General features: G+C 36.2%; 1 protein-coding gene across 1 annotated transcript in view; it reads left to right on the top strand.

The window, feature by feature from the left end:
- The window catches only part of LOC149239703 (uncharacterized), a 102,960-nt gene extending 85,808 nt beyond the window's left edge, over positions 1-17,152 (top strand). Inside the window, exon 3 of the mRNA XM_089369943.1 lies at positions 17,088-17,152. Coding sequence (XP_089226069.1) covers positions 17,088-17,152 — 65 coding nt within the window. The remainder of the gene's footprint in view (positions 1-17,087) is intronic.
- Positions 17,153-19,163: the final 2,011 nt, after the last annotated feature.

Here is a 19,163-nt window from a genome sequence, read left to right as displayed (position 1 = left end):
CAGCGACAGCACAAGGATGTTATTCAGATTTCAACGCGCAAGTTGCAACCATAGCCAGCGTCATCCATTTCAGAGAATTTACTCCATAATTCGTACTCAGTCCGACTCGTTCCAGTTATCCGGATAGCTGTAGACCCACTGTTCTAGGCTAGGGAGGTTTTAGAGAGGGTAGGCCAACGGGGCCGAGGGCTTGGTGGCCCTCTGGAGTGTAGTCTGAGAAAAAAAAATTTACAAAATAGTTTAGGAATTTGATTATGAAAAATTTTTGTAGAAATTTTTGAAAATCTTGGTTACAAACTCACTATAGAAAAAACCATTCAAACATTTCAACTATCTGATTTTTTGAAATTTTTTTACCAAAACAGTGTGGTCCGAGCTATTTTGTTGCGTCGGTAGACAATGCTTTGTGGAGAGAGCGATAATAATTTAAAAGTGTTGAGTGAGGCTTGGGTTGTTTGGGCCAACAAGGGTGACGGTTTGGTGGTCCAAGTCCTTGGGCACTGCTATGCAGAGAGAGATGGCGATGAGGCAGTGACAAAGGACTCCAATGGGCGACTTAAAAGTGTTGAGTGAGACTTGGGTTGTTTGCTACAAGATGGGGGGTCAACGAGGCCGAAGATTTGGTGGTCTAGCGCACAACAAGAGGCTCGACGTTGTTTTGCAGAGAACAATGGCGATGAGGGTTGTTTGTTGGAAGATGGGCGACCAACGACGCTGAGGGCTTGGTGGTCCAGTGCGCAGCAGGACATTGGGTGTTGTTGTGCATAGAGGGATGGTGATGAAGGAGTAGTGACAGACGATTCCACAACTTAAAAGTGTTGAGTGAGACATGGTTTGTTTGTCGGAAGATGGGGGGCCAACGAGGCCGAGGTTTTGTTGGTCCAAGGGGTAGCGGGAGGCTAGGCGTTGTTATGCAAAGAGCGATGGTGATGAGGGAGCAAAAAACTACTCTCACAGGCGACTTAAAGGTGTTGTGTGAGACTTGGGTTGTTTACTGGAAGATGGAGGGCCAACAAGGCCAATGGTTTGGTGGTCCAACAAGGGTTTTTGGTTCGAACTTTGGAGCAAGTCGATATGGTGGTGCATCGCAACTTTCCGTTGGGTGGGATGGTGATGGGTATACAAGAGGTTTTGGGCCTACGGGGTATGTTGGGACTCCTGACGGTTATGCGGATGGCGCGCCTAGTGGCTACTTGCATGGAGGTCTTTCCAACTATGGAGGTGGGTGCTATGATGCAAGAAGGCAACTGTGCCAGAGTGGTCGAGAGCCAGTAACTTCTTAACCTGCTTGGTTGTTGTCGAAGTATTTTTAGGCTTTTCGGCAATCAAAGTATCTTCCGACATTTGTTGTTTTCCTTGCCAATTAAAGTATCTTACAGCGTTGACATTGTAACGAGTGATTGTTTGTTGTTCTTCGAACATTAACATTGTAATAAGTGGTTGCACGTTGTTGCTCTATATCTGATGTTCCCTCTGAGATTCATTATTAGACTTGCATGCCATTTTTTTTTTGTCTTGTTTTACATAATTTTTAGTGCTCTTAAATTTGTTATTCTTAATTTTGTTTTTTTGATGTTAAATATCAATCTTATGTTATATTAAAATATATTAACACTTATATTAATATAAACATCTTTTTATTGAATAAAAAAAAATATTTTTTCTTTATTTTCCAATTCATTTATATATATTTCAAAAAATTTACATAAACAATTTTTATAGAGAATAACATACACTTTAAATAACTAAAATTTACAATGTCACAAAATAAAATTATCAACAAAGTCAAACATTTAATAATTAAACTCTACTCTTTTATTGCACATTTCCATATAAGTAAACGGGTGCGTATATCCTCACCGATATCCGAGAATATTAAGCAGTCCCATATAGCAAACGGCTTTGTAATTTTGACGTAATGAAAAATTTGAATGCCCAGCTTGGACGATTGTAACTCATTTCAACACCTCATTCCTATATTACAAATTAAATATTAAAAGGGGTTTTATTTATTACACACGCTTGACTTATTCAAATTATGAATCATACCAATATTAATTTTCCAGGTAGGAGTTGTTAATTTACGCAATCCCAATAAATTTCAAATTATTAATCATCCAAACATTAATTTAACATAGTCATGTAGGAGTTGTTAATTTATGCAATTCCAAATTTTAAATATGGAATATGAGTTATTAATTTATGCAATTCCAAAAGTTTAAATATGGAAAAATAGGTTAGGTTCTATTTGTTATAAGATTAATTTAGTTAAACCGTAAATTTTATTATAATTTAATAGTTAATTTATATTTATTATAAGAATAATTTATTAGATATATTTTAGTTTAATATAAAATATATTATTATTATTTAATTAAAATTAAGATTATTTAATGAAAAATATGGTTTTTAAAATGATTTATTGATAATTTTTAAGATTATTTTATCATAATTGTAGCATAGGGAAGCTCATTTAATTTAGTATAAAAATATAGGTAATTCTAATGGGAAATTGATAATTATTTATTTAATTTTTTTAAATAAAATATTTAATTAATTAAGAAACACATAAATTGTTTTGAGAAGCTGATGAGTACAAATTGTTCAATGAAATTGGTGATCTAACCCTTAACTATTATCGTTGGCGCAAAGATAATTGTGATGGGCTATAACATTCCCTAATAACAAAAATAAGATTCTTCACATTTTGTTTTATTGAGGTAACAATAATATATTTACAATGCATAACATAGGTATTCAACCACATGCCAAAGATATAACTATTGTGCAATCATAGCTTGTTAGCAAATATATATTAAGTGATGGTTTGTTATATTGATTGGATCTTTAGTTGCTGGATGAATTTCATGGATTATTGTCACCTTATGTTAGATTTAAACCCACACACATTATCCTAAGTTTATTTATGTCACCTTCACATTTGATATGTATTACACCTGTAGACTTGTAGACACTCTACCTTTGTTGGACACTTGGTAGTGGTCTCGGAACTTGAGTTGTATCCATGGTTCTAGTTGAAGATTCTCAATCAACGGTGGAGATTACTGCAACCTAGGTCAAGGTAACTACCCACCCTAACCTACTGTCGAGACTTCATTGGCTCCAAACAACATAGGGTTTTGTTGTTGCTCTCTACAAGCTCCATGGTGGCGTTTCCTTTGGTTTCTCTTTGTCATAGGGGTTCGTTCGTGCCACCGTTGCCACTTAATGCATCTGCAACCTACAGGGCCAAGGTAACAATAGTTAAGGACCTTCTCTTTAGTTATTAAAGGCGTTTTTTATAACCTCAGGGTTGCAATGACTTCTCATATGCGGTGTGATTGTTCCTAAGCGGGTTTTCCAACCTCTCTCCAAAGCATTGCACTAGTAACTAGCTTCTACGAAAGTTATACGTCTTGGTAATATATTGAGCTAATAATTTAGTCTATTTGAAACAGGTTTGTCTTCTATAGGCCCTAACCTGTGCACGACTAATTGTTGGTAGGCGAATTGCTAGTCTGCATTGTATATGGTGAAAATAACAGGTATAGTTATGTGACACAGTAATGTTGCTCCACAATTAAAGTAACATATTTTTCCTTCCTCACATTCTGGTTCTAATTTTTTTTCTGTTCTGTATCCTAACGCAGGTACCCCAAATTTTTCTTTCTCATCTACATCGCTAAGGGTTTCATATGGGTTTCGTCACTTACTTCGAATTATCTTTTTGTTCCAAGTACATGACCGGTTCTACCAATTAAGTATTATGATCAAAACATTATGTATCAAGTTGCTAAGAACAATAGTGTTTTGATTTTTCCTTGTCTAATATTTGACCAAGGGTTCAATGTTGAGGGCTTTGACCCCTACCCATTAATTCACAGCTTCGGTTGAGTTAAATTATGACCATATAGTTACAGTTGGTCATTCTACTAGTTATGAACAATATGAAAAATATATTCATATAAGTTTTTAATTCAACAATGTTTGTTGCTCAGGACGCTGCAATGTGAACAAAGTTTTGTTAAATATGTTCCTTTTGATTTTTATTTACAACTATATAGTCATTATATCGTTCGATTCAAATGATTTGTGAGTGTTATATTTTTTCTTAGTTACCCCTGTTCTGGGCAATGGTTAGATTCTCTTATGACTGCTAAATATAGTTTTCTACATTATAGTTGTTCTTTGTTTGACTTTAAACATGAAAATATTAATCCTAATGTTACAGTTTTTCTTCCATTCCTGGATTAGATAATTTCGTTGTTGGAACTATGTAGTTTGGCAATTAGGAACTGCTTCCACGTTGGCCACGACTTTGGCTAACCAATAATTAATCCCAATGCCACTACATACCTTTCTTTGTTCCTTACAAAATCTAGTTAAGTTTCTTGAATTATTCAAACAACAACAGAAAGAATGTCTGCTAGTTTCAATTGGGTCACATGGTTATGTTGCTTTAATTATAACAATATGATTAATAATGTTCCTTATTAGATTATGTGCTTGTTATTTATATTCAACCCCGGGTTAGAGCGGAACCGGGTTCATCCGAGCTTTGTTCAATGCACGAGGTTTTCCCTCTACTCCTATAAGTAATATTATGTTTCGGGACTGCTATGGTCCACAAACCTCCGTTCGTCAACCAGAGATAACCCTTACCAAATTTCATTTATATAAACTCTTTGCTTTCATGTTTTTATTCTCTAAGATGATACAATTCGGATATATCATTTTCATTTTTATTTCTACATGCTAAGAAATCCTCTTAAGAAAAATAAGAAAAACACCATATTACAAGACTTATGTGCGAGTCATTCAATAATATAGAAACCAAAATGCAGAAAGACAATATAAGTTCTTTTCTGAAGAAAACTGTAGGTTATTTTCACATAATCACAAGCATTTACAAATTTACTTCAAAATTCCCATTTAACTTATAAACAAAATCTTTAGAAGCAATACTAGTTCTTTTAAACACCGAAAATAATTTATCTGTTTAAATTTCTCTGTCAGAGAAATGAAACTGAGAAAAAGACTTCTTTCCAGACAACCAATGAGTTTGGATATCATGTCAAGATCTCTTCCTTGACACCTCCCAAGGAAATAACTTAATAAAAAATTACTTTTCTTTATATATGTATGACTTACTACATCCATTCGCCAGGGATTTTATGATTTGGAAATAATAGTTTTACAACTATATAAATTGAGGTTCATTATATTCTATTGTAATCACATATTATGTACTAATCATCTGTACTAATCAACTAAATAATAATATTAAATATCTGCTACTCTCATAGGCTCACATAAACATATTCTTTTACATAGTCATGCACAGGAGTAAAAACTATACCATTCACTTTCAGATAGTCAATGTTTGCTTTTCAAAATAGATGATACAAATGAGCCATACTTTTGCAACTACAAAATTTACTTTCATATTTCCAGAATAAGGATTAAACTACTTATTTGTTCCAATTAAGGCTTGCCAGGGAATACATCAGGAATGAAGTTCACTCCATCCGACCAATGAGAATGGTCCTCTCTACCAATTTCCCCGTCGTGCTAGTTTCATTTCTAGAATAGTTGTTAACATCAACCTAACCAGGTCTGTTACAGGGCATCAAAACTATACAGTGTAGCCTAGGTACTCACAGACTCATATGTCTGGCTTTGGGATTCCACTAGCTCCAACCAGTGCAATAATTCCCTACTGGCAGTGTCCTGTTGTCCCTTGACAATGTCTTGTACAAGGAACTAATTTCTTTCTCTCTCCCACAGTTGCCTCAAGCTTTCTCTCATGCTCTCTTGGCTTTTGTTTCCCCAACTGAGATAATTTATCTCTAGGGGTGGGAGTAACTGTCCCAACTGTGTGGTAAATGAAAACTTTCACTTAGTGACTTTTCCCTTAAGTTCCCTAGTTGGCCATAACCAAATTTTAAATAAAATCAAAATAAATTTTAAACATTAAATTTTCAATCACGCTTTCACACAACCCAAAGTTTATTGAGTTACTGCAGGAAAAGTGAATTAGTTATTAACTTTTCAATGATGGGTGTTAGATCTTCCCCCCTTGAGTGAAACATCGTCCCCCGTGTTTGCCTCTAGCCCTTCAACCCAGGCTGAAACATGCTTTCCTCCATAAATTTCATCTGCTCAAGTTTCCTTTGCTGGCTAAAGTGCCTTATCTGCACTTTATTTTGGAGATAGCTTGCTTTCATATCATTATTTTATTTTGTGTTGTTTGTTCTTTCCAATTACAGGTATATAGGTTCAGTCAAGAGTCTTCTAACCGGTCTGACCTACATTCACAATTACCAAAGCTATTATTAGTCTTCTAAAATCATTATGTAAGAAATATGCATATTCATATAATTATCTCAATCCTGTTACATGCACCATCAATCATTATTGGTGTACTCATCAAGGTTCGTCAACAGATTGTGCAACCTCATAAAACTTAACGACCTGCATTTCAAGGTTAGCAACATTATATAGTAATAAATCCTTTTCAAAAAACCATTCATTGTTCTTAGTTTGTGATAAATTTCATTTAGTGTATTGTCATGCTAGGTAGCATTTTATGCCTTTTAGCTTAATTCTATTCATCACATATGCATTGACCATATATAAGTAGAACTTAATATCACTTTCCTTCGATGTAAATTCTAAGGGAGATATATTATTGTCTACCTTTTCTAAGTAATGTAGTGATGCTCAACTTGGTTGTTTTTCTATTTCCTGATTAAGGTGAACCAAGGATCCATTTACAATGTTGCTTCAAATTTCGGTCTTTTTCTATCTTGCACCATAGGGTGTTGACGCGACTTTATTTATGCGTTTGGTCACAGGGTTTATATATATATATATATATATATATATATATATATATGTATGTATGTATGTATCATATACTATTATATTTGACCTATGACTATTTGTGGAATGGTTAATAAAACATCATTTTACTTCAATGGAAGAATTATCTTATTTCAATATCCACTTGTTATCATTAATCTTCTCTAATAACATCCCCACATCAACTTGTCCTATGTCAGTGACTACTGTGCTATGCTTCTTAGTCACTACCTCTGCATTGATTCTTGTCTTAAGAAGGTTAACCTAGTGAGGTATTGATTGTATCAACTGAAGTATGACCAAGCTAACCTTCACGGTTTGAATCCAAGTAAACACCTCCTTTTCTACAATTGCATCTATAAACTAGTTCTTTTTTGCCCAACTACTGCAACATGCCACTGTCCGAGTCTACTGAAACTTAAAAGAGATAATCACACAACTTTACCGTTGTTAATATCAAAATTAGAGTAGCCTAGTCTACTTCCCTTCCAAAATCCCTAGGATATGATTAACCTATAGCAGTCAAGGCTACACCATTTAACTTTGTGGAAACAATATCCTTTGTGGGGAAAACCTTAAAGTGCCTCCACCCTGTATGGTAACTTCTGCACATCATTACTAGCAGACTATAATTTCAATTTAATTTTTGGAAGCACTTTCTAACTAAAGGGATATGAATAGTTTTTTTATATAAGAAATTCCTTGCTTTATTGGATCATAAATCAAGCCAGTTGGTATTCGAGCTTAGAATTATTTTAGTATGAGAGAGATGCTGACTTTACTTAGCACTCCTACCACCGCTAGATGCCCAAAATGTAAATCCCTATGCAAATGTTGACGATGCTGGACCCGCCAACATTCAGGGGATCTCCCTAGTATGAAGTTCCAACTAGACCTCGCACCGTTTGGTGTAGGAGTCCCATCCAATATGATGGCTCGGTTGCCATTATCTTAAAATTTTTCCTTAGCTCTTTCTTGTTAGCAAATGAGAGTGGTTTGCTTTGTCTTCGAACAATGAGGTTCACGTGCCTGGTGAGTTCTTATTGTTACTTGTGTCAAGGTTCTTTCGCTGTAGAGGGAGAGGGTGGAAATGAGTCTCAAGTCGAAAGGGAATAGTCCCAACTATGTTAGAAACACACAACACAATAGGAAATGCGCAGCTTCCAGCGGAGTAGTCCACACGGATGCAACAGCCACAAACACACAGTGAATAGATAACACGTACAACACCCAACAGAGTAGTTCACACGAGTGCGACAAGCACTATAATTTTTTTTATGAGAATGGTTATGTCGAGTGTCCGGTGGGGTAGCCCACATGGGTGAGACAACGTTAACAACTTATCCAACACATTTCCAACAGCATATGTACTAAAACAAACGAAATAGTTCAAATGTCTTAATATAAGTTAAAGCAACATGCATTACGAGTGCTCCAAGAATAGTCTTACAAACGAATACAATACATGTGTGAAAACGTGATGGCCTATTAATAGGCTTCTGAATTTAGCGAAAGTTCCAAGACACATCGGTACACAATTACATCACTAACCCTGATAACGGGGTGTTCGAGCCACTGCTTGCTTCTCAAAGAAAAGATTACATACTCTCAAGGCCATGTGGGAGGAGCCAAGGTGAAAAGTCTTTTGCATGTACAAATGAGGGGTATTTATAGCCAAGGGTAAAATTGGCCCTTGTGACTGTTTGACTTCCCTCACGATTGATTGACTTATTTGACTATTCAACTTTACATGACTCTTCATATTACATGTGAATCTCTTGGACTTCCACGTTACATACATTGATTACAACAGTGTGGCTCATAGTAGTGATGTGTCCGAGATGACTCATAACACGACTCGACATGAAAATGTTGATATGTTCATGCTGGTGGTGGTGTCCATGTCGAGCTGTAGTGCTGCTAAGTAATGTATGTTCTCTTGGTGTATCATAGCTTCACCTCCACATGGCAAGGTGTGTAGAGTCTTCAATGGTCTTGGTGTTCACTTGATGTTGCATATGCACGTCGCTCCTTCACATGCTTCACGTGCTTGTCCATTCACGAAAAAATATCCTCGCATGCATCATTCATTCGTTCACGAACAAATCTCCTCGTATGTGCTCTCCTTGTTCATCTCATTTGTCGTCGCATCATGTCTCATCCATGTACCTATATCTACAATCACTCATGATGAGATGACATCAAATCAAGAAATCTCCTAGTCTACAATGATGCATTATCGTTCTCTTTTGGATGTAGGTGGCTGGGAGAGAGGATAAGGCTCTTGAAATTGCGCAAGGAAGATTTCAAGCCGAGATGCGGGCTCCGGGCACTGCCGGTGAAAATTACGCAGAAGTCACTGGGAGACTGAGATGGACAATCTGGATCAGATGTGACTATCCGCGGGATCTAGCTAAGTTGGAGGGAAGATATACCCAAATTTTTTATGGAATTAGTGCAGGAAATAGAGGAGGTTGGAAGAAAAAATTGTGCAATTCCTCCGGGATGCTGACAGCAGGCTGCAGGAGGTTTGCTGACAAAAACTGTGCAATTTCTGGGGGTTGGCCTACTAAACATCCCTGTGCAGTTTCTGAGCTGAGTGGGATGTTGTGCAACTTGGTCACTACTCATGAAAACTGCACAAATTTCTGGGCAAGCAATAGGTTGGCTGACTGGGTGGCTGGCTAGAAAAACTGTGAACTTTTTTGAGGGAGATAGTGACGGACATTAGGTGTCTATCTAGCATGTTTGTGCAGTTTCTTCATTCAGCAGAGCGGGCATGCCTGGCATATTTTGCGCAATGTTTTGGAGGAGGGAGGCCCAGGGTCACTACCTGATCAAAATCTCCAGTTAACTAGCTGGAGGCTAAGTTGATGTGATTACGGGTAGCACAGATTGAAATGGCTTGTTGGGAAACTTTTGCATTGTTCTGGGTGACAGTTGATCGAGTCAGTTGCAGGGTTGTGCACTGTAGACTGCTTGGAAGGTAGCCTCAAGCTCTGCGCAATTCTGGGCAGCAGTACATAATCATTGAGAGTTGAAACTGCGCAATGTAGCTCATCGAATGTCCGACTATTGGAGGTTGGTATGGTCGACAAAGTTTCAACAAAATGACCAAGTGTGTGAACAAGTGACTTCATACATGCATGACCTCGCGAACACACACTCAACATGACTTGACGACAAGACACCTCGAACCATTAAGACAACATACACTCAGTGTGACTAACCGACATTGTGAGCGACAAGCGCGAGACTTGCGATAGCTTGTTGAACAACCGTAATGACGCTTGCATGATAGTGCATACAACTTCGTGTGTGAGTGTGACAGATGTTTACATAGCGAACACAACTTGTACACACGAAGGTGAACCTTGTGCATGGCCAGAACATGACTATAGGAATGACATTATGACCAACATGCAAAAATATGTCCGTTGAACGATCAAGCAAGGAGGGTGCAAAGACTCAACACGAGCTCATAAGATGAGCCCGAGCGCTTGCAAACATCAAGGAAAAACTCAAGGAAGGCTCCGAAATTGGATGCAGGGCAAAATTTTGGAGAGTGTTGCAGCTGCTACAACACTTGGAGACACACTAGTTGAATTCTAGCTTCTCTGTTTTGGTTCATGGACAATGCAACCTTGGTCTTTCAGGGAGTATCGAATCGTTGTGTAGGTTAATTTGGCTTCCCCACTTAACCCATGGATAGACATGGTTCACCTTTCACCACTCAATCAAACACAACAACAAGTTTCATCTTGATCACAATGTTTCGAAATCGGGAAGGGTAGTTTGGATCACGAGTTAAAATTTTCAGAGTATAAGTTTTCATCTCCGGTGTTGTTTTGCTACCAACAAGCTTGGACAATACCCCGGCAGAGTCATGGAGGAACACACACATTTCTCTACTAACAACAAGCCTAGTCAGTACCCCGGTGGAGTTGCATGCTTCACCTCTCTATGTAGGAAGCCTTTCTCTTCTTTCGCCTTTATATTTTTTAAGAGGACCGTGCATAGGAACTTATTTAATTTTTGGGGTGGAAGAGGGATCCCAACTTATTGAGAGCAGAAGAGGTTGTTCCTTCAAAGAAGCATGTAAGACCTCTGACATAGGTTTACTCGTTTAGATTTTCCCCTTCTCTGTTTCTACTAGTTGGATGAGCTTGAACACACAGATTAGAAAGCTGAGTATAGGCATGGGGTTTCCCAGTGTGGACACAGGTTCATGGTTGGACCCAAGCTTCCCTTGTAGATGGCTCGTATTTTCTGTTAAGACTTCAATGGCCGAAAGTTATAACCAAGTGCAGAGAAGATGAACACAGGACATGCCAAGTGCTGCAGTGTCACAAGACTCTTTAGATCTCAGCCACATACTCATTCAAAAGCTAGAAATCAGTAGAGGGCAAGCACTTTGGAATTATCTCACCTTTCTCCGTCTTGATTTTACTAATTTTATTCTTCAGTACCAACTTCCTTTAATCACTGCTATTCTGGTACAAGTCCGTTAATGTTTTCCACATAGCATGCAGAGTTTCCTTGCCATGGAGACTTGAGACAATGTGGTCTCTAACTCCCTCAATTATTATCCACCTTTCATTCGCCACACACTTCTTCCATTCGGCCAAGTTTTGTGCATCCGTAGCTGCTAGCTTGGGGATTTCTTGATCAATAAATTCCTTCAAGCCATTTTCTTCTAGCATAGCCTCCATCCTATCCCTCCAAGCTATAAAATTTGAGCTGCCTTCCAAGGCATACTCAAACTTCAACCCATGGAACGCCATCTGCGGATCCTGAAGTATGTATGAAAATTTGAATTTCACCTCTAACCCAGAAACTCAAAACTTTGAAATGTCCTCTAGAGAGCCGATTTTAAATCAACAATATCTCCCTCATCCAAACTCTGATTCAGCCAATTTTTTTTTTTGAATTTGGGTATCTTTTCCTAAGGAATCCAAATCTGCATTTTGTTTCTGAAAAAATTTCACAGAAATTCTCAGAACTTCTATGCAAACTCTCGGCCCAAAAAACAATCCTGCTCTAATACCATTTAGAAAATCCTGTAGATTCACAAGCTAATGCAATTTCCTAAAGTAAGAGACATGAATCTACTTCTACTCTTTACATCAGAAGCACATAAAGATCGAGCGAACAATAATTGACAAGAGGAAGAAGATTAAGGGCACATAACACAATAAATATCTGGGGAAAGCCACAACTCAAAACCCCACTACTATATTGTATTACTCTGGAAAATCAAGATGAGATTACAATGCTTGTTTTCTCAAGAAAAATCCCAGCACTCAGCAAATTCAATCTCCAACTCATAAGCAAGATCAAGGCCAAAGCTTAGCCAATTCACAAGCTCTCCAAGTCTATATTCCAATGTGTAATTCCTATAAAGGATAGCTTGTATTTAAAGGGAAATAAAGCCTCTAAAAATAGCGCAATCCCTCAAGGATCAGTCCCTGATTGCATGCACTGTCAGTGCAACTCAGAAAAATCTAAAATAAATAGTACACTGTCCCTACACTCTAGTCTCAACTGGGTCTTTCTCAGAATCAACATGCATGAGTTTTTGATGGTGGAATCTTCAGTTAACTAGAGTAGCACTAATTAGGTCACTAGTGTCACAACTGACTGTTTACTCACTATTAGGTCCTAAAACTGATTGGAACTAATTTAACTAGACTTAACTCAATAAACTGAGTTAACTAATTACAACCCATTCACAACTCATCCTTAACTCCTATAAGTTAGGGAGAACATATACATGTCTTGTAAAAGGCTTCCAATTTGAATTTCCTAGATTAATTAAGTTAATTAAACTTAATTAATTATTTTCAAATTGCTATGAGAAAAGAAAATTGTAGGTTTTTTGCAAGAAATAGGGCATGTTAACCAACATGCCATGATACAAGTGGTCTAACAATGAAATATGTTGTAAATAAACGATTGCATACCTCCCTTCACATTTGAAATAACTCTAGACAATGAATGCAACATTGGCCCATGGTTTTTCTACTACTATAACCTTGGATTTTACTTCAACTCTAGCACTATAACCTCTAAGGAGTTGACTTCCACGAATACCACTATAACCTCTAGGTAAGTCACCTACTCGCCAAGGTAATTTGAACCTATAATCTCATGGCACATAACACTAACAACCATCAATTGAGTTACCCTAAGGTAACTAATTTCAATTATTATTAATTAATTGATTTCTTTATTATTATTTTAACTCATTCATTTTTAACCATAATCAATAAATAAATAAAAATCACAAATATTTTATGAATCATATGAAAAAAAAGCACAAATTGCATGTGGTCAAAAAGTTTACATATACTCATGATTAATAGAGAGGAGTCTGGAATTTGTTCCGTGTATGGTAGGGCAAATGAAGAGGTGAAACATCTCTTTCTCACTTGTCCATTTTTTGTTGTTGTGGGAAACAAGTAATATGGATGATCAAAATATAGGGCACTTCCTTTTTGCATCTTTTGGGGCATATGGAGGAGTGGGAATTCCAAAACATTTTACCAGGCTGTCCCAAAAGTGAGAAGTATTAGTTTGAAGATAGTGGCATATTTTTAGGAGATCGGGCCTTGGTAGCTAAAACCCCCAAGGAGAATCTTTGCTTTAGGAAAATTGAGTCATCAATTTCAATGGGCTATTTTGATGGGGCCTCATCTAGTGGGGAATGTGAATGTTGGGTGTATATTGTCCTGAAACCCATCCAAGTTTATTAGTTTTGTTGACATGGGGGAGCATGCACTAACAACCAATCATAACTTTTAGCTCTATGGGGAGTATTGTTGTGTGTGAGATGGTTGGAAATACAGGAATTGATTGTTGTAGGAGAATAAAAAATGATAATAGAGTGGGCTTAGGGACAATCATATTTTGGGATGCCCTCTCTATATTATTGGATGCAGTGCATAAGATCCCTAACAAGAATTTTAGTTACATCTCTTTCTTCCACATATATAGAGAGAAAAACAAGGTGGTTGATCTCCTTTCGTAACGAGGATGTAGAGTACAAGTAGGCGAGATCACATTCTCAACTTATGTCCATGGATCCTTGAGTAGCATTAGAAGTTTCAAAATCTAAAGCACTACTCCACACAATGCTAAGTTCTTCTTTTGATTCATTGGTTTTTTCCCACCAGAGGTTCGATTTGCAGTGTATTATATTATTAAGATGGTACTCTTTCACACTAAGCTTTTAGCTTCCTCAAAAAAAAAAAACGACAAGAAGAAATAGCATGATTAATAAGTTAGAACTAGCCAAATAAACAACAATGAATAAAGTACATTAGAAGCTCTAGTTAATCTCTTTAGAAAAGTTATTTGAGGTACACAAATTGTGGGTAGATTCAAACCATTGCAGATGTTACTGACTTTTATTTAATTATAAAAAATAATCTGTTTTTTCTTGCGAACAAAAAGAAAATTAATAAAGAGGAGTCGATGTGAATATTTTCATTAATTTTCTTGGTGGTTAGTATGATATTAAAAGTAAAGTCACCTCATTTCATTTCAATCAACACTAACTTCGAAGAATAAAATTGTTTTCAATCTTGTTGTTCACGCCAATATTAAACCCCACAAATTATTGGTGAGACAACGTTGTTTCATCAACATTGTTGACTCCAAAGTAAGATTCGTTGGGTCTAACTAGTTTTATGGTGCGCATCTCCATTGTAGGTTTAAATTTTAATAATTATAAAATTAAATTTAAATTATATGTTTTTTATAAATAATATTGAAATAGATATTATTTACCATGAATATTTTAATGTTAAGTTTTAATTTTAATAATTATTTGATTAGTATAGATTTATTTTAATTTAGGATCTATAAGTGATAATAAGATTTAAATATTTTTCTAAATAAAATAGGAAATTAATAAATTTTCCTATATATAATTTTTTCCTTTCATTTAATTATTTTTTCCTTTCATTTAATTATTTTTGTTATTAATATTTTTTAAAATGTTATATATATATATATATATATATATATATATATATATATATATATATAGATATTAAATTAGAAAACACAGGTTAAAGAATTACAAATTTCTATCCTATCTTGAATTAGAAAGCACCTATTATATTAATGAAATAATAATAAAAAATTCTCTTTTTTCTCTCGACATATATGATGTTAAAATGCATATTGAAATGACTTATAATTTATATATCTTCCTCTTACTAAAATGCAATTTTTTTTTATACTTTCAATTATTTTATCTTTTTAGGCAACGTTAATAAAAACTTAAAGTGAAAATTAAAATATTTTATTTATCACTGGAGTTAATTTTTTTGTTACTATCTCGTTAATTTTCTGTTACTATTTTTTTAATTTGTTAATATAATATTAATTTTGGATGTAACATTAAATAGCAACATCTCTCCTACTTAATTGTTAAGTGATAACATCTCTCAAATTAAACTATAAAACGAACAACAATATAAATTTAAAAAAAAAAAAATTTAAATTATATAACATCATTTAATTTTAATTTTAATTTAAAAATTAAAATTATAGAATAACTGAAAATGTTATTTAAAAATTGTTATATATGTATATTAGTGCATGAATGTTCAATATTAAAGTGATGGGCGATTCTAATAAATTCGATAAAATTGGATAAAACCTTGTTTATTTAATTTAAAAAGAGATAAAAATTAATATATAATTTATATTCAGTAATTTTATTTTAAAATTTTATTGTACATAATATTATACAGCGTGTCACCATTGGTTTAGAGGAAAAAAGTTTCAATAACTATTTGCAAGTTGTGAACCTATTTCTTGATTCTTTGTCTTTTGATTTTCCGTAATTTTTATAAATTTTGGAAATATTTTAAAATTTAATAGAAATAAGATAGGGATGAATGAGAGTAATTGATAAAATAAGATGCATGTCGCACGTGGTCGTTTATCTCGCATGGTTGGGACACCCTGCTTATGGCTTCCCCACCCGGGTTCGACCCACATTGTATGAAGTGCTGCTCCACAGTATATTGTTACCATTTTGTCTAGCCGCTGAATTGTTTAGTTATCTGCTTACCTGCCGACAACAGATGTACGGGTTCAAATGTACAGATATTGTATATAGTGTAATAGGTTGAAAAAATCTGAACAGATATTGTATATAGTGTAATAGGTTGAAAAATAGGTTGCTTTTTCAACGAGATGCCCTTACTGATTCAGATGCACAGATATTGTATATAATGTAATAAGTTGAAAAATAGGTTACTTTTTCAGTGGGGATGCCCTTCCCCCTCAAAAAATAAGATGCATGTGAATGAGATTAATTAGGCCGATAGGCCTTCCTATTGAAACAGAGTTTCGTCGTCCTTTTCAATCTCAGGTTGACACTTGGCATCCATATTCGGCGGACTTCTGTTTATTGTCAGTGCCGAGAACTTCCGGGTTTCCGTCCCTTTGGTAGGATCTGTCGTGATTTCTGTTTATTTGCGCCGAGAACTTCCTGCTTTCTCTGACTCCGAGCTCACATCTCTGCACCGCCTTTGACCTCCAATCCGACAATTGGAATCCCCGCCAGATCGATGGTGTAGCTCCCTTCTGGCGATCTGATGGAGGCTGCTCACCTGGGGATTCATCAACCTCCGGTTTCGCCTGGAGGGCTTTCATTTGGGATTATGCTGCCTTTCACAAAACTGCTCTGGTTCGCTCCTCCGTTCGCTACTCTGTTTTCGGCCAGATCATGTTTGCTCAGGATTGTTTACTCAGGAGTCAGTTTCTTGCACGACAACGGAGTATTAAATTTTACAGGTAACTAATTCCCTTATGCTGGTCTGTTCTTTCGATTCTGCGTTCAGTTCGCCATTAATTTGCAGCTAAGGGTATTTTTTTTGCAACAGATGTATTAACCATAATTCTTGTTCATGAATTATTCACAGGGGTTACTCAGTGCAGGGCTCGAGTCGCTTGGAGGCTCACACCCGCAGCAATGGCTTCACCCGATACGGTTATGTATCCACGCTGGCCGTGCTATGAAACCCTAAGACGGGTGTTGTTCATATTAAACGGGGTTACCGACTCTGCAATTTTTGATTGACAGTCTAGGTAGGAATCCAGGGTTTTGTTTTAAAAACAAGGGTTCTACCAGGATGTATGTAATTTATAAGCTCCATGAACTCATTAGCCTGGACATTTATTCTTGCATTATAATTATATAGTTTCTGCTGTTTCATTTGATGGTTCTATTCTTGTCCTAAAAGTTTCTGGGTTCGCCGCTTGGTAGTAATACCTCGGCTATCAGTTGAAACCCCATTTAAGTGAATTCAATTTGTATTTTAGTCGACAAGCTTTTATAAATTTTTATACTGTTGTGGCCATGCTTTTTCTTCGCCTCACCTACAGGATAATATGCGTTGCATCTCTCATTCTTTACTTTTCTTTTGTGTGCTGAGATATTAATCCCAATACAGGAAAATTTGGGGATTTGCAGTCAATTATAATTACTGTCTTATAACTGCTAGACTATTTGCTGTAAGTTTTCTGGTATCCACCACAGAGGGGTTCTGTCCCTGTTCTTGCTGGTTGTCCTGCCATTGCAATCCACTACGTTTACTTTTCAAGTCGTAACCATTTATCCTCGTCCGCTTTCGGGTTCTCTTGTAAGGGTAACCACTGCCAGAAGGGTTGTTTTCCACCTTCCCATATTTCAAAAGCAGATAGCAATGACAGGGATTCTGCTGTCGAGCCCCCTTGTCCTCAGACTTCGAGCTTTGTACATAGCTTCAACCCTGCCTAGGATTTAACTATCCCATTAAACTTACTCGTCTGGTCACCACCCTGCACCGGGGTTTTTCCTATACTTGCACTCTGCATGCATGCGTTCAATAAAACTCAGAGCTGGGAATACAACGCGAGGGTTTTGTTGTCCAGTCTACCCTGGGGACTGTCAGAAATTCAGGTTCTTTGGGGAGAGTGTCCACAGATTTGCATGTTTACAGTAGCCTCAAGATGAGATTTGGTGCCCCTCAACAGTCGTCTTTGTCTCTCCCTCTGGCGTTAATCCTGGTAAAGTCTGTGTTCCTACTTTCAGTTTTCAGGGGTTTTCTCAACTACCAGAAAATGTTAAGCTTTCAAGGTAAGCTGTCTACAATTTGAGTTATGTCTTGTTTATTTTCACAGGGATCTTTGGTGACGGTCAGCACCCCTAACGTTATTTCGTTTTCCTTTTCTATAGTTTCCTACTTTCTTGATTATATGGCTTTCGTAAGATTTATATGTAATTGTATCTCTTTGCTGCTATTATTTCATTTGTCAGCTTAATAATAATTCCACCGAGTAGAATTTTAAGAAAAAGAGAATACTACCTACAGAGACAGTTACCCTGTAACCTAAGTTTTGACCCCTTTTAAAATAAGGATAAAATGCACAGCTATTCCATCCGTTAACTATTTAAACCAAGAACTGCTTCTCTGATAAAGGAAACTTACAACTACAGAATGTTAATTTTTTGGGCATTGAAAATGTACCATATTTTTCTTATAAATCTAAAACAGAAGGTATGTAGTTTTACCTCAGTACAAGGAACGTCTATATCTTATTTCAAGTTAAACAGCAGAAAACAGGACGAAACAGAAAGAAACGAAATTTCATTCATAACTAATACATATAAAATATATCGACTAATTGCAGATTACCTGTTTAACAACTGCAACTGCAGTGCTTCCACTGCAAAAGCAGTCTATAGTCGGACGAGACCTCAATTCTTTGTCCATTACTTTGTACGCTTTCAGGTAGGTATCTTTCCAGGCAGAAAAAAGACTGGACTCCTTTGTTGAACTGACTTGGCCATCACCACCCAAGTCATTTTGGCCATTTTTTGCCTTCTTTTTGTTATTGTATGTATCGGTAGCATTGATGTTGTTTGCTTTATCCTTGAAGGATTGCCAAAAAGAATGCAGTTTCACTGGTAATGAATCCCTGACCCTACGGGCAACAAGATGACCATAAGGACCATGGCCATCAAAAACCCCACAGAAGATTGAATCATCTGAAACAAAATCTTGTGAATGATAACAAAAGAATAATGAAAATATGAACTTTTTATTTCCAATTAGGACACAACAAAATTTTGCTAAAAAATTGAATATCATTTGAACTGAAAAAGAACTCTGACCCATGAAAATTTCGAAACATTTCATTTGTGAACTCATGAGAAAAGAAGATTCACAGCATAAATGGCAATGTCCAAGAGTCACATAGTAGCCCTTGTTCCATTCATTACTAAGGGCTACGAT

Source organism: Pinus tabuliformis, chromosome 8 (genome assembly GCF_031772625.1).
Source record: "Pinus tabuliformis cultivar Carrire ecotype Pingquan chromosome 8, CPIR1, whole genome shotgun sequence".
Taxonomy (NCBI): Eukaryota; Viridiplantae; Streptophyta; class Pinopsida; order Pinales; family Pinaceae; genus Pinus; species Pinus tabuliformis.
The sequence above is the reverse complement of the archived record's forward strand: the minus strand, read 5'-3'. Positions and strand labels throughout refer to the sequence as shown.